At 44.5% G+C, this 27705-nt stretch overlaps 1 protein-coding gene across 4 annotated transcripts in view; it reads right to left on the bottom strand.

Moving 5' to 3' along the window:
- The window catches only part of LOC307234584 (pre-B-cell leukemia transcription factor 1), a 52836-nt gene extending 34025 nt beyond the window's left edge, over nt 1–18811 (bottom strand). For all 4 annotated transcript variants that reach the window (XM_080006381.1, XM_080006382.1, XM_080006383.1 and 1 more), the window contains exons 1-2: nt 18471–18811; nt 17164–17237 (exon numbers count right to left, since the gene is read on the bottom strand). In XM_080006381.1, the coding sequence (XP_079862507.1) occupies nt 17164–17237; nt 18471–18661 (265 nt within the window). In that variant the 5' untranslated portion in view covers nt 18662–18811. The remainder of the gene's footprint in view (nt 1–17163; nt 17238–18470) is intronic.
- Nucleotides 18812–27705: the final 8894 nt, after the last annotated feature.

The following is a 27705-nucleotide window of genomic DNA, read 5'->3' as shown; positions in this document are numbered from 1 at the left end:
GTGAAGACTACTTAAAAGATGCATGGATGCCTCCCCGGAGGAATACGGGGGGGGGGGGGGGGGGCGTTCACAGAGGAGAGTTCACAGCACACTTCACTTAAAGATTATGTGTGCATCGGCTGTACAAAGATTAGAAAATAACTCCTCTGGTTCCTATTATTCTCCACAGAGCGGCGGAGAATTGGCCCAGAACTGGGGGACGTCAATATTTCTGATTCGCTTCTAACGTGAGTCATTTGGCAAACGAGACCTTGCCGCTGTGATTCGCGCCACAAAGCTACGCCGCACTGGTACCTTTTTGAGATCCACTGTGAAAAAAAAAAAGCAAACGCTCACAAGTCCTTTAGGAGTTTCTCGTGAACAGCCGGACTCTGCCTTTTTAAATGTAATACTCTGACTCAGACGTATCGGTTTCTCCTCACCTCACCATTAAGGCCGGAGCCTAAATTATTGATCCCCGGCCTTCATCAGCATAGCAGTCACGTCCGAGCGCAGGGGATCTAACTGGCTGTGTCCCCGCGCTCCAGCCGCTGAAATAATTAGGAGGAGTTCTCATTAAGGGAGAATGAAAGGTTGAGGAAAGAGAGGCGGGAGAGCTGCATTCTGGGTGTTTAATGTCTTCCCCAGGGCCCCGGGATCGTTCTGATCAAATCCTGGGGCTGGGTCCAAAGACGACGGGCCACGCAGCAGGAAATGCACTCACGAAGCGAACGCACGAATAATACATCGAGACAGCCTGGGCGGGGAGCGAGGCATAAATAAAAATACAGGGCCGTGCACCAAATTAATTATAAATAGTGAAGGTTGTGATCTATAATATCACCATATTGCAAGTAATACCGTGGCCAAAAAAAGATATCTTCAAAATAACATTATGAATCGGACCAATTTCTGCTCAATTCCCTTTTTTGATTCTTTAAAGGGCACTGGATCCCCAATGTGGTTCTAATTTCTTAACAAATCACATAGCTGTGGATAAAAGTCATCTGTGTGCTTGTGGGAAGGTGTTTGTGTTTATTCTTTCATTTGTGTTTTTTACTTGACACACGGGGGGGGGGGGGAGTACTTCCAATATGAAATGATTAACAACACGTGTAATGCATAAAATATAATGATCTCCTCAAGAAACAATTGGATACTGAGGACTGAAAATATAAATATGTGACTCAAGTTTAGTCACAAGAAACAAAATACATTTGAATTAGGTCATTGTCCAACACAATGTAATAACTAGACATCAATATGATACATGCTCTCAACTATTTCTCAAGCCAAAAAAAAGCATCGAGAATGAATTGCATTCTCGTTTCTTGCACAGGAAGAAAGCATCAACAGTGGCATTGCCTTCCATTTGCAAAAGTCCAAATGACATATGCATATTCCACACTAGCAGCCTTGCCAAATTGGGCTTTGCAATACCGAGTGAAGTCTATGAATCTTTTTGTCACATTTTTGCCTTCGCTGAGGACTTGCCTCACGCTGCGACTCCTGAGCTTACTAAGTAGCTCAGCGCCGAGGCCACACCCCTCGTTAGTGGGAAGGGTTCATTATGCAAATGATCCTGCTGGAGCGGTATCAACAAGCCGCACGCTCCGTTATCGTTTTCTGCCGCCGGGGCTCTTCCTTTCCCCGATCGCTCATACGGAATCATGGCCTAATAGCATCCCATTAACATAATTGCCAGCACAACTAGTGTTCCGTGTCTCAGAGCCACTCTGCTGCTCCGCCAGCTGAAGAAGGGAAGGGAGGATGGGTGTAGGTGGCGGTGGTGGCGGCGCGGTGGGGGTGGAAAAAATTTAATTAAGGCAACGCATTGGCCACTCCCTCCAACCGTAAAAGTGTCTGTTGTCTGCCTGTTTTAGAGCAAGAGGGAGAAATAGGGTTTTTTTTTTTCTCTTTTCAAGACCTTGAGATGCTCCCTCAGCTCCTGAAAAGCAAAGCACAGTGTTCAATATTCCACTGATGAGCTTGCAGCAGACGCCAACATCACGTCCATACCCAGTCTGCCAGGCAAAATAAAATCCCCATTATTTTTTAATTAATTCTTAATTAAAATATATTACAGCGCCGATTCCGCAAATCTCTCCTAATGTGGGAATGCAGCCCATTCAAGCATATTTACATATCTTTAATTAACACTCCACACTCTTTTACTCTAACAAGCTGTGGGCCTTGAGAGCGAAAGAGATGAAAAAAACCCCCCAAAAAAAACAGCGTTGGTAGCTCTGCGGCACATGAAGGCACCGGGACGCAGACCGACCAGAGACACCTCCGACATCCCTACACCCACCGGAGTAGCATTGTGGTCCACTACAGAGACGCACGCTATAAGTACTGTTTGTGGCCGTGGACAGTCTGTCCATAACGGCTTTGCAGCATCGGCTGCAGCGAGGAGGGTGAATACTTGCGGCGGGGAGCCATTATCATGAGCTGCGCCCCTCCTCCGGGCTGCCATTACCACGCCCCCAGCTCCCCTACCACCCCCCCACCCCCACCCCCAGGACAGCCACCCGTGTCGCTCTGATGAATTGATTGACACCATTTTCCATCTTCTGGCGCTGTCAGAGAAATAGAGAAAGAGCCGCACAGGGAGGCCGGCTCCTCTCACACGCGCTGCAACACTGTGGTCATTTCTGAAGGGTCCTCTGCTGGGAAATGGACACATATATCACGGCACCGGCCCCACTTAACACCACCAGGCGCCCCCCTGTATAATCTTAAAAAGTAGTACGAATCCTGCTGCACCCGGGCATGAGCAAACCAGAATGCTGTCATGACCGTAGCTTGCCTTTCTAAATATGTGTCCCGATGCAAAATAGTAGGAACCCCCCCTTAGAGAAAAGGTTATCTGCTAACACGGGCATGTGCCGTCAGGGAAATCACACACTGCTCGCTTTCCAAACAAATAACACGTGGACGTTCGGCGTACAAGGTGCATCACAAAGTACCTGATCATGGGAGTTGCTGCTTCCCCCAGTCCCATCTCACAGCTCAATAACACGTCTAGCCTCGTTACGCTTATCACAATGACAACTAAATAAGCACAATTAGCGATCACCCAGCTATTTGCTTTCACCATTGGTGATTCCACTCCCAGAATTCTCGGTGATATTCTCAATGTTGCATTGAAGATGTAGCATCAAATAACAGCAGAGAAGCGTGTAAAACATAAATCAAGCAAAGGTTAAAACGGTATGTCGCCGCCATAAACGGCTCTCTGATGCTGCCGTTGTTGTGGGGGTGATATTATTACTATTTTTTTAATCAAAAGAAAAGGAACATCTTGTCAGTCTTGATCTCTGACCGTCGTTCCTTGTCTTTGCGATTTGCCATCACCATCTTTGTGAGGCTAAGCAGCTTGTGCAGGGATCCAAATCTGATCCTTTGAAAAAAAAATTATAAAAAATCCTTGCCCCAAACCCGAAACCATGTTTCTGTTTGTGTACAAGAGCACGGCTGTAATGAGCAGTCACATACACACATCGGCCAAATGCACACGCGTGCACACACACACACATACGCATCTTTACACAAAGTGTTTCCCCTCTCTTTTCCCAGGCTGTTTTAATTTGACACCTTGAGCTGGGGTAACTAGGTGGGGAGTGAGGAGCCGCAGAGGAATTCATTAGGCGCGCCACTGCAGGGTCCTGGCTCGGAGCGCTAATGACATTGGAGGATAGGGGAACGAGACAGACGCAGGATGAAATAAACATGAGGACTGTCAGTTCTGACAGCCCCGGCGAAGAGGACAGAGTCATTTGGGCCAGAGACCTTCGGCCCCCTCGGATCAGACCAAACAGCATATGGACCAAAACAATATCACTGTGGCTGCTCCATTATACTTTCCATGCGCTTAGTATGTGTGTGTGTGTGTGTGTGTGTGTGTGTGTGTGTGTGTGTGTGTGTGTCGGTGTGCGTGTGCGTGCCCGCGCGGGCGCACGCGCGCGTGTGTGTGTGTGTGTGTCTATGCCGTCATTGATCTTCCCAGGCTTTGCTCTTCATATCATTAAAAATATCCATCACTTGGCACTCCCGCAGCATTCAGATACACGGTTGCAATTAAATTATTAATGTCACAGCGCTCCCCATTCAAAATGCACTCTTAATGTGCCTGGTGGAAGACATTAAATATACAGCAATCGTTGTCTGGCAGCAATCTTTGTCTGGCTTCACCATGGATCAATTCAGATGAATGCAAAAATAATATGTGGCGAAGGGAAATAGGGATCGTAGCCATGGAGCATGCAACAAGCAGACGCAGGAGCAAGAGGGAAAGAGGCGCATTAGTCATTTGGCTTTCATTATTTCACGTCACTTCTTTGTAGAAAAACGTCACGCAGTGGCAGGTAGGACAGCAGGGAAATATAGACAAAATAGCTTCTTAAATGATGGGCCTTTTTTTAGGGAGTCTCGCGCTCTCTCTCTCTCTCTCTCTCTCTCTCTCTCTCCCTTCCACGAAATTAATTTCTGGTGAAGCAAATCCATAGCTTGAGCTTAACTCGACTGATCCTCCGCTTCCCATACGCTGCCTCCGCACGTGGCGCCCCCGGTACAGTGTCGTCAACACGGACTTCCTACAAAGGAGCGTTAATGTATGCACATGAAAAAATGCATTCTTTCTATGCATGAGGGACCGTGTCTTTTGTGAGTTCTTGGTTATCTAAGAAAACAATGAAAGTGTCCATCAGTATGCCACTCAGCGAGTCGCTCGGAGACTGTGAAGTCTGTGATCATGAGCGACGGAACGGTGGCCGGCAGAATTGTTTTTGTTCCTTCTAATTGATATGATAATGTGTAACCTGTGAGCAACACTTACTTAATCCAACCGCAGAATATGTTTTCAATGATTTATTTCACGAAACATTCGTGATAACTAAACATGCAAAGTAAACAAGAGCAGCCATTCACATTTGTCTTAAGTTAGTCGGCGAACTGGTGACTGTTTTTCCTTCTGTCTTCCCTGCTCTGATCAGAGGGTAGTACACGAGTGGTGCCGGTGCTGGGATGGGGAGTCATGCTAAGTGTAGGGTTGCCAGGTCATGCATAAATTTCCAGGCCCCGAGACTAGTTAAACTCCGCCCGATTTGGCAAGAAAGTCTGGCAACCCCCGTCCAGGGTTGATCAGAGCAGAGAAAACGAGGAGCATCTGCGAGATGAGTTCAGTAAGCAATAATCTAACCAAAGTCTCACGCAGACTTACCGCGATTGAGACCATTCTAGCCACAAGTTAAAACCATTTCGAAAATAATTTGGCCTTGGCCGCCACGGTAAAATGCTGGAAAGACCGGTTCATAGGTTGTAGAATTGCATGACATTATTGAACCAGGAAGTCATGCGGAGCAAATGTCCTTTAATCTTTAATCTTCCCAGTATCTACTTAAACTCTTTGACTGGGAGAGTCTCCTCCAGAAGACACTACATCTGACATGAGCAAGCAGGGCGATCAAACTCCCCCTCCAGTGGGATATGGCTACCGTGAATGGCTGCCAGACACAAGCCTTCTTTCCGAGTTGCTCAGCTTGGAGTAAGAGAGCCTGTCGCAGCAGGCGTCTGCCTGGGCAAGCGGTGGTTGGGTGCTGACACCTGTCTCTCTGAGGACGAGCCCCTTTTTGTAACGTGGGAAGCCTGGATGGCTGCCGGGACAGGCCGAGAACGGATAGGACAGGACCACTGACAAAGTTCAGGCCGCACGATGGGAACAACACGGCAGTCTAACGAAAACAAGTCCCGAGCCCGCAGCTACTCCAACAAAAAGTCGGTCGAGGGGCCTCCGCCAATAAAAAAGGGCTAAGGGGAGTACATAAAAATCGGTGAGCCACTTATTTTCCAACAACACTGATTACTGTTTGCATCGGTTTACCTCAAAACACAAAAAAATCCACCTCATGTATAATTCCAGTGTTTTTCCACCGAGATTTTAGGCACTTTCATTTCCACACCCGCTGGCGAGGACTTTAAATTGGCCCGGACATTCCGGCGCTGGCATCGCTGTTGGATCTCTGGCCCCGTGGTCCTAACAATCTACAATGAAGCACCCGTCTTCCGCATGACATCCTCGCCCGGCACGCGCATATTTCCGAGCGCCGTTCCAGGGCGAGCCGCCGCACGTCTCCTAATTGTTATCGGGTCGGTGTTGAGACCGTACGAGGAGAGCGGCTGATAACTATTCCCCCGGAGTGGCTCAGCTTCCTCGACACATCATGCAGGACTTTACTGTGTCTGCACTTTATCACGAGGGGAAAAACCGCCGCTGCGTTTTCCCCGTGGCTCCGATTTAAAATAGCTACGGCAGCGGAGGTAGATGCCTAAGTTTAGGTCCTAGCTCCATGACCACAGTTAAAATAATATGACAAATTGGCCCAGTTTTCCTTTTAATTAATCACATCTTGCTTGACAGTTACCTGTGCCACACATCATCATTAGCGGAGAGAAGAGGAAGCCCAGGCCACATATAATAAGAGAGGAGGACACACCTCATTAACTAATTTTCCACCGTTTCTTTCCGACAGAAACAATACAGCTTCAAACATAATATTTTTTTGGGCCGCACACTCCTAATGATGTCATTTGATTTGCCCTGGGAAAACCAAATTGTGCATGCAGATACGTTTCACAATTACACTCAAATTTCAAGTGTACTTTCTCCCCTCTCTACTCTTGCATGGTGATTATAGATATTTTTTATATTGTATTGTGGCATCTCCGTGCCTCTATAACCTTATTCAAATTCATAAAAACTAAAAAAACTGAATGCATGGTGGTGTGAAAAGAGGCATTAGAAATGCACATGTGCGGCAACAAAAGTCATTGTTCACGTTGCTCTGGAGGAACAGAGGCCGATCCTCGGGACCCGGGATGCCTCCACATGATTGACACTTCCATCTTTATAGGGGGTCATCCAACAAAAGGCAGACGGAGAGGCCATCTCCGCCCACCGGGCTGAATGGGCTCAGAGACCAGTCATGAACTAGTGAGACAATAAAAACCGAAAGCCATTTTTCAAATCAACTATTTCAGAACGTGCACATAAATCAAAATCCTGTGCTTCAGAGACATGTCGGCATACATAACTTAATCATTAGGAATATTGTTTTGTGCAGGCTGTACTTGAGGCCTGTGTGTTTATTTGTCATGGCATCAGGCTTTGACAAACCTCCTATATAGAAAAAATAGAATAATCTATAAAAGCTATAAGTACCGATTTTTACCTGGAATCGTGAATGCATCTGGGATGGAAAATAACTCCACACCAGTCCACTTTTATAAGTTGGATGTAATTAAATGGATTTAACACAAGCTGGAATGGGCAGGGGGACATTTCAGGTGAAATAGGCCACTAGCAGTGAACAGTGTGTTGCCAGATATAATCTCAAAAGGAAAAGTAAGGCGATTTTCTCTACCGAGAAAAGACATGGCCGACACCATGTGCTGACATGGTTAAAAATGAAGAGAAACGTTGTGATGTAAAATTCTCCACAAGCTGTTAATATTGCATGACACTGTCAGTATATAACTAATTTGTACGGGCGGGGAGAGAGGGCCCGTAAAACGCTGAGGACGGGAGGAAGGGAAGAACGAAGGAGTCTACTGGAGAGTAGCCTCTAGAGGGAAAGACGTACAGGAGAGATATAAGATAAAAAAAACAAGACCGAGAAAGACAAAAAAAAAAGGACAACATTTCAAAAGACAACATGCACAGGATTGCATGACAGTGAATTTTGGATGTCAGCGTGGCGCAAAGAACATTTGAAATGGCCCATTTAACAGCGCCGTACTCCACTCCTGGCCGATGGCGCCATTTGCATACTTCATATGAGATGAAGATGGATGATCAATGTCGTTGGGATGAGCGTTTTTTATCAAGGTTATGCTATCCTCCAAAGTCCTAAAACCTCTTTATCTCATCTCTGTTTGTCAGAATATGAAGATATCAAAAACAACCTCCTCGCAACACAGGTAGGCAACATGGCAGTCGCAGATTAGAATTCGTCAGATGGCGTTAACGTCCAAACCCTACTTTCGAGCTTTGCCGAAGGTAGATACGGTCAATCCAGTCGTTCAATAGGGTCACATAGGAGCTAGAAATGCGGACAAACACAGTTGGCCCTTCAGCATTTATCCGTCTTAGTTCCAACTGAGTTAAACATTGATGCTGGGTTACCAAATACTTAACTAACAAAGCAATACACTGACTTTCACGCGTGCGGCATTCAAATTATAATGTATACGTACTGTATGTGTCCACTCAACATGGCTCATCAGGGGGTTTTGATACAATTCAGCCGGTCTTACATACGTACGATGATCCACCTCCAACACCTCCTCCATATGTTGTTTCATATGAGCGAAGCGGCAGTTCTTTCAAACGTTTCCCATCAAAAACATGTAATATCTGAACCGGATCCCCAAAACAACGCAATAATTATTTGACTGTACGCCATCAAGCATTTGACTACTTATTTGAAAGAAACACCTAACTATGAAAAGCCTATGAAATATGACCAGATGGGTGTCAGCTGGTTTGCGGACCTGCGGTGGTTTCCTACTTCGCCGTACTGTTCGCCGTCGTTCCTGACGGAGAACCCCCCCCAGCTTGGCCGTGACTGGCCCCGTCGTGGCGAAGGGGGCGACAGCCCACAGAACTCTGGGCTTCATTTCGGGACCTTGTGGCGCGTCATTAGTTCATAAAAAACGCCATTGCAGCTATGGGCCCCGACGGAGCCCCAGCAGGTTTCCCATGAAGCTTTCGTGGGGTTTACAATTCTCTCTGCGTGACCACCCCCCCGGTCCCCACATACGCATCCTTTCCAATCTGTTTGAACGGGACCCTCCCTGGTTCTTGCGCCCAAGAGACTGAATGGGAAGCCATTTCTAAGACAGAGAAAGGAAGTCACTTCAGTAGATGTTTCGGAGCTGATTTCACATTTAATGTTTTGGGGGGTTTTTTTTGTTATCCTGTGTGTTTTTGATTCTTGCTGATGGCGCAGGCAATCACCATCCCAGCTAAAGCGTACCACCACCGTCCCCCCGCCTGCCATGTCGCGGTGGTCTGCGCCGGGAAGGCATCCAAAGCCACAATGCGTTTCTGCTGTGGAACACTTGTTTCCTTTCAGGAGGCCAAGGGCTCAACATGCTCCTTCGACATTTTTTTCCTGTCCTGACACATTGCATGACAGTTTATTTTGGGATGCACATTGGCACCTGAGACGCGGTGCTGACAAAGCATTCGGTGTCGCTCCGCTGAGGCCAGTTGGTGCCACAGCAATGGCCGTCGCTGTATAATTGGACAAGATGGACAATTTATAATAACTAACTTGACAAAGTAGGGGAAGGTGCATTGGACATCCAGAATACTGACAGAGACGTTTCCTACTTAGAGGTGATGGTCTGAAGAATCTAGATCGAACCAATTCAGAATAAAGAGGTTTTCTAAGGAATTTAAACCCTTTTGTAGCATGACAGTATGTTATTAAAGCATAAGCACACTTTGTGAATCCCAAATCTTCTTTATAGATGTAAATATAAAAATATTAAATATAAAAAAATGCGTTCATTAATCATCTATTCATCTTCAAACATAATTTCGACTGCACGTCTTATTCATTAAATCTTAAGTTTATATGGGTTTAAATGTCATGTAAATCGTCGATCAAATTAATTAGTAAAAAATTAAAAAAAAAGACCAAATAAATGTTTTTTATTATGGATAAACAATATGTGTTAATAGGTTCAACCATATGGCTCTTGCTGTGTGTAGGCTTTCATTTCACTTCTGGTGAAAGGAACTCGCTGCCACTTCATCAAAGCTTCTCGCCTGAAATGAACAAGGAAGCCACGTCTATTAATAAAATGGAAGCTTCTGAATTCGGGGTGACGGGTTATAGTTACAGACTGTCAAGCGTGTGTCAATGGAGGGTTCTGCATATGAAGTTCCAACCAGAGCGGCGTCTTACGTGCAGCATAAGGAAAATAAGCTAATTTCATAACTCAACTCGCATACAGCGACAAGTGTTGGCGAATCAATGAGACAAAAGGTTTTTATCGTTAATCGTATAAATATACTTCACGATGGTGACGTCATTTCCACACAAAAAGAAAATATTCTTCATCAAGACCAATAATCCTCGTCATCATTTCATATTCCTTATCTCTCACAGTGAGTCACGGTCTATCAGTGTGAAATGACAAATTAAGAGGTGTGACGCACCCTTATTCTGCCGGTCCGTGCTTTGTTTTTTTTTATTATTCAATATATAATATTTTATGTGTGTTCATAGTGGCATACTGAAATACAATTTGCCAGTTTTGAGCTCACAAAGTCCAAAAAACATAGCATTCATTTTGCGATACCTGAAATCCCTCTCAGGATCATCGTACGATGAGCCTGAACACTGCGTATATTCGTTTGTCTCCATTAAAGCTAAGTCCTCGGAGCGGCCCCGCAGGTAGAGGTGCTCTGGCTGTCAAGCGGCAGAGAGCGCGACAAAAACAAAACATATTTGATGTGAGCGCCACTGCCTCCAACCCCGTCGTGATAAAGTGACGAGCATATTTCCATTCTACAAAAATGAGAGTGCTGCACGTGATGCATATTGTTCAGACATATTGTATCCACACACACGCACACACACACACACACACACACACACACACACACACACACACACACACACACACACACACACACACACACACACACACACACACATTTCCAGTGGAAAGTGACAGAGCAACTGCTTTGCCGCGTTAAATATCAGATGCAAATGAAAAGCGAAAATCTATCATGACTCTAATGTGGCCCGATAGGAGGGGGGGCGCCCTCTCCTCTCAGGAGCCTCGCCGTGTGAGGAGAGTGATGTATGGAGGAGCTGGATGAGAGGTGAAAAGCGTAGCGAGATGGATGGGGGGAGGTAGGGTGGGATTGCTGGGAGGGGACAGAGGGACGGGGGGGGGGGGGGGGGCTCCTGAGGGCCCAGGGCAAAAGTGGAATAAATGTTGATTAGTGTTGATTTTGTCCAACGAGCACCCAGCAACTGACAGTAGGACTAAGCTGCAGCGAAAGGCAGCCATTAATCTTGGTCTGGTTTAAGTAGTGTATATTAATTTGTGTCATTTCCACTACGTGGAGAGGCCTCTCTCTCTCGCCCCTCTTTCCCCCTATCACTCTCTCTCTCTCTCTCTACCCATTTCTCTCTCCATCCCTGAAAAGCGAGGCTCCCTTCCCCGGCATACGTTGTACAGTGGGAGCCTGGAGGTGGCGTCTGCAAGTAGCAGCAGGGGAGGGTGGAGGAAATGAGATTCCAAACACTACATTATGGAAAATGAACTCCTGGGGGGTTGGTATGGCAACCACATTCGAATGTGCCATTGCATGTTCAATTTAACGTGCATAACAAATTTGTGGACTTGATTAAATTCGTAACATATTAAGCAGGCGACGAATAAGGGAAAAGGCAGAGCAAACCTGAAGGGACCGAGATAAGAAACAGGCCTCTGAGCAGAGTAAACGGTGAAACAGTGATGCTTAAGTTGCATTTAACACATTTTCCTGCTCCGGCACGGCGGCTCACCTTCTGGCCCGGTGACTTTACCGACTATATATTTAGAAGTCCGGCATCATCGCTCTCGTAATCTCGCAAGACGCAAAATATTGTCGTCGATTTTTTTTGCCGTAAACAAGCATTTACACCATGTAGACAAAGGACATCGACTCCGATACCGACGGTTCTCTCTTGTTTCAATGAGAGTAACTTTTCCTTGAAAAAAAAAAAAAGTAGATCAGGTTCCCGGTAAATTTGATGTCATTGTTAATTACCAAATCACAGCAGAGTAAGATTACTATAATTAAGCTCCTTAATATGATTAACACGTATCAATTAGGCGGCTGACAATTAGCGTACAGTTTAACGTAATCACAGTTTTATATACTTTAATGGCATTAACACCATCATCCGTCATATTCTAACCCAATCACACCACAAATCCAATTGGATCATGTGATGGCGGCGCTTATTGAAAAGGTGAGCGTTTTTGCTTTTTATTCCCGCCATTGCCTCGAAGCAGAATTCAAGCGGAAGGATGGGTGAAACGGCCACAGTAGCCGCTTTGGTGTTTGACGGATGGACCAAAGACAAAAAGCTTCCTGGGTGAGAGTCAGCCTCACCATCCATACTTCGACAACTCCAGATCCTCTCAGGTCATAAAATATTTAGCCCCCATAATTAAAACCTGCGAGTTTACATTGGGGCCGGGCTCCCCCGCCGGCCCCCCATATTTCCTCACCCTGCTGAGAGGAGGGACGACGCCTTTCTGATAAACATTTAGCTGGAAAAGAAAGACACATTTGCGTCTTCGGCACTGATTACACAGCATGCCGTATTGTATTCTTGTCAGCCGAATTGCAGATTTCAAGATTTGAAATTCAATGACATTTAAAAAATATACACATTTCTGTCGCTGGGGCTCCGTGGCGTGAGTTTTATTCTTGAGGTTTAACCCCCGCCACCAAACTTGTGATTATCATGAGGGCTGACATAAATTGATTACACAATGACTTTGAGGGCCTAAGAGACGACTCCTTGCCTCCGCTATACAAACAGGCAGTGGACTGACAACTCAATGTAGTGTGGACTTCCACGCTCCCCCCAGAATCAGATATCTGGCTCATTTCACCCCGTCACACATTACTCCACTGCCCTCCGAACACCACCCTATTTTCACCCTTCAAAAAATAACATTAAATCACTTGGCAAGTCGTTTGTTAGAGAATCGAGGATCCCTTGGGCGCGAAACCTTACACTGTTAAAACACGGGGGCCGCGAAGAAAAGCCGGCCCTTTTGTTGAGGTTGGGGTGGGGGGGGGGCAAAACAACGAGTCAGAGCGACGATGAGCGCGTTTGTTTGACGCTGCCGGAGATTTACGACGTTGGCGAAGTGTTTACAGAGGTCAAGGCGAGCTCATTTTCCTAATCAGTTTGTCAGACATTTGCTTATCTAAGGAGGCCATTTCATCCATCATCCAAATACTAGGACGTAGTCAAATTTAAGAAGAAATCATAAATAATGAAATACCAATATATTACTCATGACACTCGAAACCTCTGACCTATTTTGAGATTTTTTTTTTTTTCTATTTCGAGATTTCTTCTTAAATGTATTAATATTGCATCTAGACGGATGGGCGGAGAGATAGACAAGGTGGACAGATGGACATATAGCTCAATAGCAAACATGCATGCATGCAAATACCGCATAAACACACACATTCCTGCATCACATAGATACGTGATATAGCCTCTTTGGATGAGGCCACTGGCATATATTCGATATAAATAAACCAGTCTATGAAGACATAAAATTCAGCGAGTGAAGGGGAGTCGGGTTTCATGGCCCAATAGCAGTGAAGTCAAACGGTTAAGATATATTTTTGGAAAGTCCTTGTGACAACTACTCTCAACATCGGGCACACAAGCACTGCCAAGACACACGATGATACAGACACACTGGACTGTCAAAGCCAAAGGTAGATGAGTTTTTTAACCGCGTTGCCTTTTTTAGGCACATGATATGAACCTGACGTATTTTTTATGTTTAGTTTACGTAGAGCGCGCTGCGTGGGGGACAAAACTATCAGGTAAATTTGTGGAAATAAACACAGGATTTCCCTCTTCTAACCAGACGCACACTTACGAAGTAACTCCAAAAAACACACACACACACACACAAGCAGATCTGCGCGCGGCCCCCTAAAAGGCTGCATTCCTCTTGAGTCAAAAAAGACAATATAAAAATGACTGGAATGAGAGCCGGCGAGAGAGGAACCTGTGTCTACAAAGGAGGCAGAAAAAAAAAAAAAAAAAAGAAAAAACACGTCTGGGTTTAAATAAAGTGTTCCTTCCTTCTCCCTTCCTGCGCTCTGTAGGCGACCCATTGTGTTTGTTTATACTCAATAATATTTCTGTTGGACATCCCTGACCGTATCCCCAGTGTAAACACACAGAGTGGTTCAAAAGTTTAGGGACCAGCATTAGTATTCTGCTGCACGAGTGCGGCGGGGTGGCTCCAGGGAGAGCGGGGCACAGTGCAGAGAGAGAGAGAGAGAGAGAGAGAGAGAGAGAGAGAGAGAGAAAGAGAGAGAGAGAGAGAGAGAGAGAGAGAAAGAGAGAGAGAGAGAGGGAGAGAGAGAGAGGAAAAGCAGCTCCACCACGCGCCATCTCTACCCTGCAAAGGAAAGCCGGGGAATGGGTTCTTAGAACATAATAAAAGCGACAGTAATGCAACTTTGAAGTGTCGCGGCAGACCGGCTTCAGTCTCTTCTGCACTGAACTTGCCATTTAAAAGATGCAACAGGGCAAATTTGACAGCTGGCACAAAGGGAAGGGGAGGAGGGGGAGCCGGGGCGCTTGTTAGCAGAAAACCAGATTCACAGAGGAATCTCAGGTGACGCTGGGCCTGAAGAAAGTACTGAAATATACACAGTTCAGTTAAAAAAAGATGTGAAAATTACAGCGAAATAAAGAATGTACGTCAAGCGGGTGGATTAATGAGCATTTCCACTTATCCGGAAATAATTTATAATAATAAGATATATATTCAGAAAATTATTATCATGAAAATATAATTATTTGAATGAATGCTTTTTGGTTTATTTTGTTGTATTTTGGTAAAAGGCCCAACGGTAAAATGTGAAGGGGAAAATTAACAAATTGGCAATGTACTGTCTGAATGTGTGTACTGCTACAACCATAAGAGAAAGAAAGAGATAGAACCACACTCTGCACTTTGCTTCGACAATCACAGTCAAAATTTCAGAAAATGTGGAAATTACAGAAAATCTAAGTTAAACAAAAACATACTGGAAGGTTACTAGAAAAATACAATTAAATGTGAAACAAATAAAATAAAATATAACACTGCCAATACTTGTAATGACCCATAAAATACCATTGAAATCCAAATCTAAAGTAAAAAAATAAAATAAAATAAAAAAGTAAAACCCAGATAATTATCAGCTCCAGTTGAAACACAATTTCGTCAAATTTCAAAAGAACAATTTGCCACTAGAGGGCGCAACATCCTGTTATTCACTATTAAGAAAAGCCAAATTATCGCATATCCACTGCAATGCCTAAGCGATTAATCGCATCAACCTACATTACAATATGTTACTGTGCTACATACGGGGAAGTCAGTTTCGATGCTCAATGAAAATATCTGATATTTCTGGTACTTAGAAATATGCAGCTAAAGTCTGAGCAGAAAACGTTTTCTGCTTAGTTTAGAATTTCGATTGATGTCGCAAGTTAACACAAACCAGCGTAACATTTGGTTAACATGTGTGAGGATATCTAAAATGGTGTTATCAAAATTGAATAGAAAAAGTAATTTTGGATTTGCCAGTAAGTGAAACAAAACTGAGCACATACCTAATATACCGTATTGTATCAATATGAATTAATTTGGCTCGCTGGCACGTTTTTCTTCATTTTCCTATCACTTATGATTCTAATGCCTATATCACACAGGAAATTAGATTAATTTTTTTTTTTTTTTAAGTTAGTAACCCCAACCAACAAAAGTGTTACCAAAGGGAAACAGACGTAAACTAAATGTAACCTGCGAGTTAACAGTATGAAACTAAGGCATTAAATGTCTATGGTGCTGGTGATTAAATGTAAGCACCACATAAAGCATATTAGAACCAAAGGCCCTCTGTGGAGCGCTGTAACCTGCACCGTGAATTTATCGACGGTCAACTGAGAGAGAGAGAAGAATGGCCATGCAGCCAGGAAGAGGTCCAAGTCACTTTGTACTCTGAGCAGAGCCGAACTTTGGATGAACTCCGGGAAGCGCCGGGGAGTAAAACACTATGCATAACTGTGTCACTCCCCCTCTGAAGAAACCTACCAAGACAACAACAGAGAGCCTGCGCGCACACACACACACACACACACACACACACACACACACACACATACACACACACACACACACACACACACACACACACACACATAGGGGCAGCGCTCTTCAAAAGGCCCCCCTGCTCTCCTGAGGTGGCGGCCGGTTGGGGATCAACTACAGGGGGACTTGGGAAAGGCCAATGAGGACATGAACGCACCTTTTAAAATTTGAAAATCGTGTGTCATTGACTTTTTACTTCTTTTTTTTTGAGGCCCTGTTGCCAATCAGACATAGAGCACGCTGCCGTTCCTTCTACGGTGAATCAGCCAGCGGGTCACCATGACGGCAGCACTAGTTTGGATTGGCCCTACTCGCACTACACGGGTCCAAACAGCCGGGAGAGAGGATGCGTAGCTCGTGATCAATACAAAAAAGGCCGCTCTAGCTGGAGTCTATCCCTGCCAATTTAAAACATGTCAAAGGGAGAATGATTTGGAAACATGACATATATGCCTCCTATGGTACGCGTCTTTCTCTCGTTGCAATTATTCCGGTGACATGCTCTCTCAAAACGACTTAAATAGAGAGACACGCTGCAAAATAGAATGAGACACATTCACCAGCATGAAAGTTAAGTCGCCAAGGGAAGACATCACAATGCATGAGGCAAATTTTCCCCAATACTCCCTTTCATCCCACAATAACATCAAAAGCTTTTTTTCCCTCATAATGTGACATAATAATTGATGTGGTCTGTTGGAAGTGTAATTGTCTGCCGTTGCTATTGTATAACAGTTAAAACATCCACGGCTCACAATGGGGTACATGCATGTCTGACACACAAGGTGAATTATGTGTGAAACTATGTTGTGACCGAAAATCCAGTACTTCAATGAGTATCTCTCTCTCTCTCTCTCTCTCCCTCCCTCGCTCTCTTTCTGTCTCTCTCCCTCTCTCTCTCCCTCTGTTGAACTATAACATGTCTTTTTTGATATATATATAAAGTATATATACTGTGTGTCTATGTGTATGTGTGTATATATATATATATATATAAATATATATGTGTGGGTGTGTGTGTGTGTGTGTGTGTGTGTGTGTGTGTTTTCCATTTATTTATTTATTTGTTTGTTTATTTCTTTATTTCTTTATTTATATTTAATTATATCAAAGCAGTGCCATATGTTCACATCCTAAAACTAGCATGGCACAGAATATCAATAAATGACTTTGAACTTAAAAAATTAAAATTGAGCTTACCTGTTTTTTCTTTGATTTCGCACAAGACATTGAAAAGAGCAGGCTTCATTCTGTGACAATTCAGAGCATGTTTCCTGGAACATAAAAGTGACTTAATAAACAATCTGAGACCAAATGAGAAAAACACATGTGGTCTATGGTATGTAGGTATGTAACTACACTTCTTATTTATGTGTATGATACTCCAATTATGATAAGCGCTCTAAAATGATAATTCATATTCCACTATTTAGGTATGACAACAAGTAGTGGTATGATGATAAAACTGGTTCATCTATTTTCATGGATTACACTTAAAAATCAGCAGAAGGGGAAAAAAAAAGAGGATTTGTGCCATGACTTCATTCTTGCAATATGACTTGAAGTAATCCATATTGGTTATCGCCCCAAATATGTAGAAATTATTTTATTTTTATTTACACGAGTAGCCTCTAGCCATGTCCCAAATGACACTGAAATGTCGCTGATGAGTATTTTTTATGTCGACTGAGGGCACTAAAATATCAAGATATATCAGATATGACAAGATTATATCAAGACAATAATATAAATCAAGACAATCAATATTTTTTCAAAATGTGAAATTGCTCGCTTGTCTGCTCTACAGACCTGGGTTAGGACGATTAAATATATATGAATAAAATTAAAAATTAGGAATCGTGTAAAGAAGTGACACTCACCTGGAGGTATATTCAGTGACATTTCTTTATAAACAATATTACAAAATTACACAAATTGCATTGAACGTACGCAGCGCGTTGAAACCCCCTTGCCTTCCTGGAAAGTCAAGAAAATATTTGTTTATAACCTAATAATTTTCGCGAAAAAGAAATTCCAACGTCATCGTCGCTATTTTATTTATTATTATTTTTTTTTTACCTTCTTTTCAATATCCCCAAAAAGTCCGAGCACGCGCCGCGCAACGCAGCGACAGTCGAGGAGAAAATAAAAATTGTAGAATTCTTAAAAAAAAAAAAAAAAAAAAAAAAAATCTCTAGTTGTGGAACTCATTTGTCACGTTCTTGAAATTATCGGATAAAGTTATCTTTTTTATTTTATTTTGTAAATAAGTATATTTGTATACACTTTGCACCTCCATAAAACACCAGGCAATATTACAACGATAACATTTGAGACAGCTTTTTATTATTATTATTATTATTATTATTATTATTATTATTATTATTATTATTATTATTATTATTATTGTTGTTATTTTACTGTTTTTGTCATTTTCAAGCGGTGTCTCGGAGCGCTGCGGACGGTGCAGGCGGGAGGGACGGAGTGGAATCCCCGCATCGCCTCACCTGGCTTGGGCTTCGTCCAGACTCTGGTCCGTGATGGTCATGATTTGCTGTAAAATGTCTCCGATGTCCTGCTTCCTGCCCTCTCCGTCCGCCGCCCCGGTGCCGTCCTGCATGTGCTGCGGCAGGCCGGGGTGCCCCGCCATGCCCACCACCCCCGGGTGGGAGTGCATCAACCGCGGCTGCTCGTCCATCTCTTCTCCGCTCGGATCGTGGAGCTCGGCGCAAATCCCCCGAAAAGCTGCTCGTTCTTCGCAGCCGATCCTCCGCCCACCCGCCCCCACCTCTCCCTCGCAGCTCACTCTGGGTATCGGTGTGAGACGCAAGCCCTTCTGAAGCTGGGTGTGAAATCGGATCTGGAGCGGAGTGGAGCTGTGCTGCGGGAAGGCTGCAAACACGCAAACCCGAAGCCCCGACGCGGGGATAAAAAGTGTTTTTCAGGAAATAAAAAAACTGTCAGCTTATTTAACTTACTCCATCCTCTTGCTTTTGTCACGTACAGTACAGTGCTAGAGCAGCACATAACAGGAGTATGGGAGTCTGGCTCCGCCTACAACGACATGATTGGGAATATCTAGACCGTTTAGCCCCACCTTGAGGTGCCTCTCATGCAACGTAGATCATGGGATTGTAAAAGGTGGGACGCGGCGGAGGAGCAGAGAAGATGTGACTTCCGCTGCACTTAGATCATACATGGTCCAAAGTGATCATGCGTGCATCGCGCATCGGCGTAATTAACATTATGTACAGATGCAAATGCATTATTTACGAATGGATCTCGGCTGATCTATGAAGCTTGGAGGGGAGAAGCTGGGAGATGTGACTTCAATTTGCCGGTGGATCACGCGTGATCTTCGTGCAAATTGAAGTCCCATCTACTGGCTTCATTCACTCCCCATGGGATGGCAAAGGCGGTGTGTAGCGGAGGAGCTGGGAGCCGCGGCTGCCTCGCCGCGCCGAGACAGTCCTCAGTCGCAGCTCGGTGATGGATTGAGCCTCGGCTCCAAATAAATAACAGTTGCTGACACGAGAGGTCTGCTTCGGTCTTCCCTTTTGACCCCTGGAAGATCTCCATTTGCTCCACTGTAGCCCATTTGATTTTCCCCGCTAATGCCAAGAGGGAGATTTATCCAAGCCACACCAATCAATGCAATTGACGGCTCGTTTTCATTGATGGAAAATTATTGGTAAGCAGATATGCTTTTTAAGATTGATGCAGAGAAGAATCCTCCCTCTTGCAGGATCGATAACTAAACTGAAAAGACCTTCACGATATCTGTAAGGTTCTCAACATTTCGACATGTTGGCTAATATTACACCATACAATAGTATCATTTTGCATACTGGCCTGCACGCACTTGGGATGTGTGATGCTCAAGTTGATTCTTTCAGGTATGTTGAAGGGCTTTGCATGGCTGGCTTTGGCAGGGTCCTCCTAATGTAAGGCGGTGACCCATGGTGCGCAGCCAAGCAGCAAGGCCTGAGTGTGTCTGGCCAGGCTGAAAAGTGCCCTTCAGGCCCAACGCAGCCTCCTGCCACTGCAAGCCACTGAGCGAGAAGAAAGGAGGAGGAGGGGCCAAAACTCCCCGGCGTGGAACTATAAACATTAGCGAGAGTGGGAAAACTATAAAGCTCCATTTAAAGGTGACGGAAATAACCAGAGGTGTATGTAAATGCTGAACCCTCTTACTTGCGGGTGCTGTTAGTAGCTAAATCCATTATACAGCATTAGGACACAGCTGTGTCACTAGCAGATTCATCCAACCTTTGCTTATCATTTCTATAGAGACATACTGTAGAGACGGTTCACCACAGTTGTTGGGTTTTTAAAGGAACTGTTTAGTTTTGTATGCAAATGATGAAAACTATTGACCGGTTATTCCTTAACAACTGGGATCTAGGCCTGTTTGCCCAACCACAATGCCAAATAGACAAATATTGACATTGAGGCAATGATGAGGCACTTAATACTGTAGATAGTAATAATAACCAGGCCTTTCCAAAAATAACAATAATCTAATTTGTAATATAGTCTTGTAAGAACTAGGATCTCTATTTCAGATTGTGGGACTTTTGAATTTAGGATTAAAATGTGCATAATAATTGTATTTACACAATATATTGTTTATTTCCTTGTTTACAGTTATTAGACCTATGTAATCAGGCATTAGTGTTCTTGTGTTTTACATAAAGTGATTTCTACACCATTGTAAAAAAAAAATATATATATATATATATATTTATACACATAATATATATATTTATATGATTATAAAAATATAATCATGATTCATATTCACACCATCCCGTAAACACTACATTACAATGGAGTTGTCCCCGAATGGGATCAAACTATTTGAAAAAAAAAAAAAATTCCTCTGAATCCAAAATACACAATTGGAATGCACCCATTGGAATACCTCTGTACGATTATTAGCATATTTGAGTTTGAGGTGCAGTGACAGTGACATTTCAGAATGTTTTGGTGATTCCCAGGTGAAGCTGCGGCACTATCCTTGAGCTAGGTACTCTCCCTGTAGTAGTTCCTGTGAAGCGCGCGCTGTGTAAATTGCAGCAGAATATGTATGATGTATAATAGTAAGTGTGGTAAGTTTTGCTGCCATCTGCTCAGTAGTAGAATAATGAGAATACCTGAGGGGGTCTCTGTTACACTGGCATCCATATGACTCCCCAACATCTGCCAAGGTGTGTTAGTGGTGTATTTAGGAGTCTAAATGTACGCGGATACTTTGGGGCTCCGTAAAAATGGCAAATAAGTCACAGGACCGGCAATGGTTTTTCCATCCGTCTATTTACTCCCTGAATGATGTATGAATGGCCTCTGATTAGTGATCTAAGGGCGCTCATAGATATAAGTGCTAATAGATATAAGACAGGCTGGACCGGTGAAATAATACTTAATTTGCAATTAAGATGGATACAACGTCCTCTGGAGTTTGGCTCCAGATATCAGGGCGTCTCAAGAGTGTTTTCCTCAATGTTCAGTGACAGTATGCGTAATACTGAATGTTTCAGAAGGACTGTTTATAAGGGAACAATGCTCATTTCTGGTGTTAGCGTTAATGTGAGGGAAGGAACGGCAGCCCCTGGCCCTCACCTCACCATTATGACTTTAAATCCCTGTAGATTTGGGATGAGAACCTGTCTACATCTTAAAGCAATAAAAAAAAAAAACGGAATAAATGGTATACTTCCAGAGTCCGGATTCCACCAAAAGGATCTACACCTCCTTGTCATGTTTTTAATACTGCATCAGTGTTGTGACGTTTTACTTCTCCTTTTACCAAAGTGGATCCATCCCCACGTGTCAATGGAGAGCGGCATTATATCACGTTTCTCATCTTTCAGAGAGCTTTTGAGGTGATCAGTCTAAAACCTTGCTCAGGCCAACGCTGCCCAACGGCGGACGCTCTTCCCCATCACGCTTGGCAAGTAAGGTCAGAAAACCCCATGGAGGTCTCAGAGAGCTCCTGGTTGTCAGCAAGGCAGAGGTCAGGGCTAGGAACGGGTTTCCAAGGCACCAGAGACGAGAGGTTTAATGGAGATACCCCACCCCCCCGGTACAGTACATCGCTTTTGGGCCTCCGTACGGCCTTTGCTTACCGCTTTGATTATGAACCAGCGTAAAGAGAAATAACAAAGGGAGATCCGGTTAACCATGAGGCTCCACTGGCGCTGGCGGTTCCATTCCACGATGAGGAGATTTCCAGGAGCTCAGCACGCCGCATGGCGCCTTCTTTTATGTGAAAATATACAGTGCCACATGAGAACTTGGGAGACACGATGGTAAGCCCTCTGCTAACAATCCCCCTTGGGCTGTTTCATATTGGAGCAAGACACATTTCTGAGAGCGGAGGGGAGGGGGGCGATCAATTGATCTCCTACTGCAGTAATTCATGTATCAGCTCCAGCCGCAATTTGATGAAGTCATTTTCAGTCAGTTTTAAAGGATACACAAAATATGATACATGGCAACAAGAAGACAGTCAACAGCTAAACGTGTGATAAGTTGATGACTGACTGTAATTGCTCGCAAGCCGTTGCAGATAAGTCACAAGTCGAGGAGCCTGAGGAACGCAGGCTCTTTAGTTTTGCCACCGCCGCTTTTGTTGTTGCGAGTGTGAATCAGCGCTAGAGGAAAATCCATGGCGGAGGCTGGTTTGTACAGTAGAGGGGAGCGCTCGCGGAGTGCATTTGGGAGGAGGTCTGAATGGATCAATACATCACAGAACAAAGAGGAACTGTGCTTCAGCAGGGGCCCGAGAACAAGACAGGCCCATTGCTCAACCACTGTCACAGAAGTGTATCACAGGCATCTCACATGCACCTTTTCAGGGCTCCAGCCTCCAGGTTACAGAGCCGGGGATGAAGACGGAACAGTGAACGGATGGATGAACAGAGCAAACTAAGGACAAACGCAGAGGCAGATCAGGGCTTTACTGCCGAGAGTCTGACTGAATTAAGACTATTTAAATGCTGGGTTTTATTATTTTGGCCCATGTTGTTAGTGTATCATTTTACGATGCTGTTGGTGCCCACATGTGCTGGTAAATGTTTACAAGCTGATGATAAATTTTGACTGCATAGCCTAGTGCGGCTTCTCATTAAACCTTTTATGTGGTGGTTCAGCACTAGAACTCACCTGCATCGGCGGCAGGATCTACGATGGCCACAAAAGGGGCTATTTGTGAACATCTGAAGTCAAAAACCAGAGTCAAGACCAGTTTAGTTGAGTCCAACTGACTTGTATTTCAAATGTTCTTAACTAGAAAAGATCCTATAATGTATTTTCATGGTGAAACACCTTTGTAACACCCCCCCCCCCCCACACACACACACACACACTCCCCAAGTACCCTAATGTAATGCCCCAATGTGCAAAAGCCAGTTTTACAAAGTGATCATAAAAAGCAATGAGAAAAAAAAATACCCAATTAGATTGCAGATATCCTGCAGTGGGACATTTTGGATGATAATACGTCTGCATTCTCATTCCCTCATTCATATTCCTAAAACATCTTTCACGTAACATCCATTACGATCATTCATGCGGCCATCCCCTCTCCCATGATCAACGTGTTGTGCCAAAGCATTTCTGTTCACCTTACCAAAAAAAAGTAATTGGTGATAAATGACAACAAACGACCAGACATGCAACCCTTTCTTTTAACGCAACAAACTTATTTAAAATCTCACATGGGTGAAACGGTGGAGACCTGAAAGAAGCTTTAATCAAACCCTGAGATAAATTAGTAGGCAACCGTTGACTCAGCGCGTTGTTGCCCTGGCAATCCATTGACCCTGCGGGCTGGCGGTGAGAAAATTGAGAAATGCTGGTTTTAATGCCTATCCAATATATACGGCATCTACTCTGGGATGGGGCTGTGCAATCAACCACTAATCCATTAGACAGAGATGTTTTTCAAAGATTGACGCTTTATTGTGCTGCTGTCTGCACTGGCTCACGTTCAAGGTTAACCTTTTAGAGACGCCTGATTGTTGCTAGAAGGTTAAACAACACATTAACATGCATTAAAATATTAAATTATGGCTCCATTTACTATATGAGAGAAAAACAACAACATAAAAAAAGGCTTTTAAAATTATGAAGGCAATTGATAAAGTGGGGAGCTCGGAAAGGCGTTCACTCTTGGGAAAATCAGGGGTTGGGGAAGTGAGATGGTTTTCAAATGGGCAGAGCGGGTGCAGCGCTGCCAGAACGAGGGCTGCTTTTATTGCCAGGTTAATGAACTGATGGTGGGGTCAAGTATTGAAGCCCTGGCAATTAAGGTGACTTTTCCCACAAGAGCAAGCCAATATAGAGGATGAAAGCAAATTTAAACGGCCACCTCTCTGGCGGGAATTTCATTCCGTCTTCCTGCGTAGCACTGTGCGTCGCACTGTCGCCGTTGTGAAAGAGAAACAGTGTTTAATAAGATATTGTGTTTATAAACAGGCTCCGCCATCTTCCAACATAGATAAGCCCCGAGCGTGGGAGGCTGGTTAGTTGCCCTTCTCTGAGCCTTTCCTGTTACAGTAAAGCATATTGACAGGGGGGAGGATTCTGGGTAAGTGATGCCTCCCGCACGGAGTGAAATACAGCCACAAAGCCTACTTGTTTGAGAGGAGAACCAATTAACCAATCTGAGCCTTATAGAGCGCGGCTACAGGGGCCCCGCGTCGGCCCGTTGCCGTCGCGTCCATTTAAGTAATTGAAGGATTGGAAAAGCCGCTCTGTTTGAAACCCGAGAGGGAGGGGAGCAATCTTAACGTGCACGTCTCTGCTCTCTCATCGTTCCCAGGCTCCGTCCGATGGGAGCTGATTGACAGCTCCCACCTTTTTAACAATCCCGCCGTGCACCAAATTCCATTTGCTTTATGCGGTGTTAGTGTCCAGTCACGGGGTCCTGACGTACAAGGAGGCAGAGAAGACGGAGCAAAAAAGGGGTATGAGGGTATTGGGGGGGATGTAGATGTGGTCGACAAGGCTGGGAGAAAGAGGTAGGAAGGAGGGGGGAATACGGGAGGAATGGACAGATATAAATACAGAGAGGGAGAGAGAGTGAGAGAGAGGACTGTCACTTGGAATCACTATCAGAGAGCAGGTGGAGAGAGATAAATGTCAAGCCACTCTCGGCAAAATAAAGCAACTCGCCTGCACCCATCCAGGCAACAGCAACCCGACCGGATTCTCTCATCCTGGTTTAAAAAGACACACAACTGCAGTACCCTGAAAATACACGTTGTCTTCAAATGGGTTGTGTGTATAATTATACCAGGGAGTGCCATATCTGCATTCGGTGGTACGCTGTCAATTGTTAGTTTGCATTTTGTCTGTTTATATATAATATATATAAACAAACAAAATGTGTGTGTGTGTATATATGTTGGTAATTATATGTATATTATACATATGATTACAAACACACACACATACGCACGCACACGCACACACGCGCATGCGCACACGCACACACACGCACACACACGCGCGCGTGCGCGTGCGCACACACACACACACACACACACATGCACATATACACTGATCAGCCATAACATTAAAACCAGTACTAATAACCACTAATATAGTGTGGCTCCGCCTCGTGCCGCCAAACAGCTCTGATGCGTGGAGGCATGGACTCCACAAGAGCTCTGAAGGTGTCCTGTGGTATCTGGCACCAAGACGTTAGCAGCAGATCCTTTAAGTCCTGTAAGTTGTGAGATGGGGCCCCCATGGATCAGGCTTGTTGTTCCAGCACATCCCACAGATGCTCCATCGGATTGGACCCGAACCCCGACCATCCACATGATGTAGTAAGAAAATATGATTCATCAGATCAGGCCATCTTCTTCCATTAATCCATGGTCCAGTTCTGATGCTCGCATGTCCATTGTAGGTGCTTTCGGCGATAGACAGAGGTCAGCATGGGCACACTGACCAGTCTGCAGCTACGCAGCCCCATACGCAGCAAGCTGCGAGGCACTGTGTGTTCTGACACCTTTCTATCATAGCCAGTATTAACCCTTTCAGCAATTCGTGCTACACTAGCTCTTCTGTGGGATCGGACCAGACGGGCTAAACTTCTCTCCACACGCGCATCAATGACTCTTGGGCACCAATCACCCTGTCACCAGTCACTGGTTCACCGGTTGTCCTTCCTTGAACCACTTTTGGGAGGTACTAACCACTGCATACCGGGAACACCCCATAAGACCTACTGTTTTGGAGATCTGACCTGGTCGTCTAGCCATCACAATTTGGCCCTTGTCAATGTCGCTCAGATCTTATTCTTGTCCATTTTTCCTGCTTCCAACACATCAACTTCAAGAACTGATTGTTCATTTGCTGCCTAATATATCCCACCCCTTGACAGGTGCCATTGGAACGAGATGAACAATGTGATTCACTTCACCTGTCAATGGTTTTAATGTTGTGGTTTATCGGTGTGTATACTGCATATATATATATATTTTTTAATCTATATTCATAGATGTTTGTAAATGTATTTTAACGGATTTATTTTCTCTCTTCAATAAAGTGGGAAGGGATAGGGGGGCTGGTATACAATATATATGTGTTTTTCTTCACATACATATGTTTAAACTGTAAGTAAATAAATAAATACATTAATTAATGAAATCAATAAAGATGTACAATAATGTCTCTTTGATAGGCACAAATTCAAGCTTATGCTTGTTTTTCAACCAAATAAAATTTAAATTAAATTCAATCAGCCCATGGGCGTAAAAATACCAGTATAATTGTATTCATCAAATCTTGGGAATTCTCTTGAGATTTCCGTAAGGGGCGGATTCATTGCAAAAACATATTCTCCACTTTGAAGAGAGACGCATGGTTCCTGGAAAAAGGACACCTTAAAAGTGACGGAAGGGGCTCTGAAAACTTGGTCTGCAGGGGCCCGTGTGTGTGGAGGGCGTCACAGCTGCCGCGTGACAGGTCCTCCTGCAGGCCCCCGTTCTCCCAGCGACTCTGTAGGCCCTCTTTTATTAACAATTCCTCCCACAAAAAATAACAGGAGTCTGGAGCCAAGGAGCTGTTGCTGGCATTCTCCCGGCCTAATTTGCATTAATAAAGAGGCTGTTCCTTGTCGGAATGTGTTTTATCCGGCTCAAAAAATCCCTGGGCGATCCCCCGCCATAGAGCGCTGGGAGAATCCGTCTGTCAGAGCCGACAAGACAAATGAATCCTGGTGTCAGCGCCGAGTGGCTCCGCACTGACAGATTGAGAAGAACTGTCCCTCCGTCGACAGGCATGCTTCATTTTCAAATTAATAAATCTGAATAAAATATTTTACCCTTCATTATGAGTGCTGCCTGTGTGACAGCTCTGCTGAACAGGGCTGGGATGGGGGGGGAGTGGTGGTGGTGGTGGGGGGTGTAGGGGGTAAGGAAGATGGGGGTTGGTGGGGGAGTAGTGGGTGTGGGTGTGGGTAAAAGCAGCTTGCAGCAAATCCACCTGGGCTTCAGCTGCTTGTTTTTACAGTATGTGTGTATGTGTGTGTGTTTATGCATATGTTAAGTGAGTCTATTGGTGTTTGTGTGTGTGCTTGCGTGCGTGCGTGCGTGCGTGCGTGCGTGCGTGCGTGCGTGCGTGCGTGCGTGCGTGCGTGCGTGCGTGCGTGCGTGCGTGCGTGCGTGTGTGTGTGTGTGTGTGCATGTGTCTAATCTGTTTGTGGCTCCTCTGCTTTGAGGCAGC

This window comes from Zeus faber (assembly GCF_960531495.2).
Source record: "Zeus faber genome assembly, chromosome: 1".
Classification (NCBI taxonomy): Eukaryota; Metazoa; Chordata; class Actinopteri; order Zeiformes; family Zeidae; genus Zeus; species Zeus faber.
The sequence above is the reverse complement of the archived record's forward strand: the minus strand, read 5'-3'. Positions and strand labels throughout refer to the sequence as shown.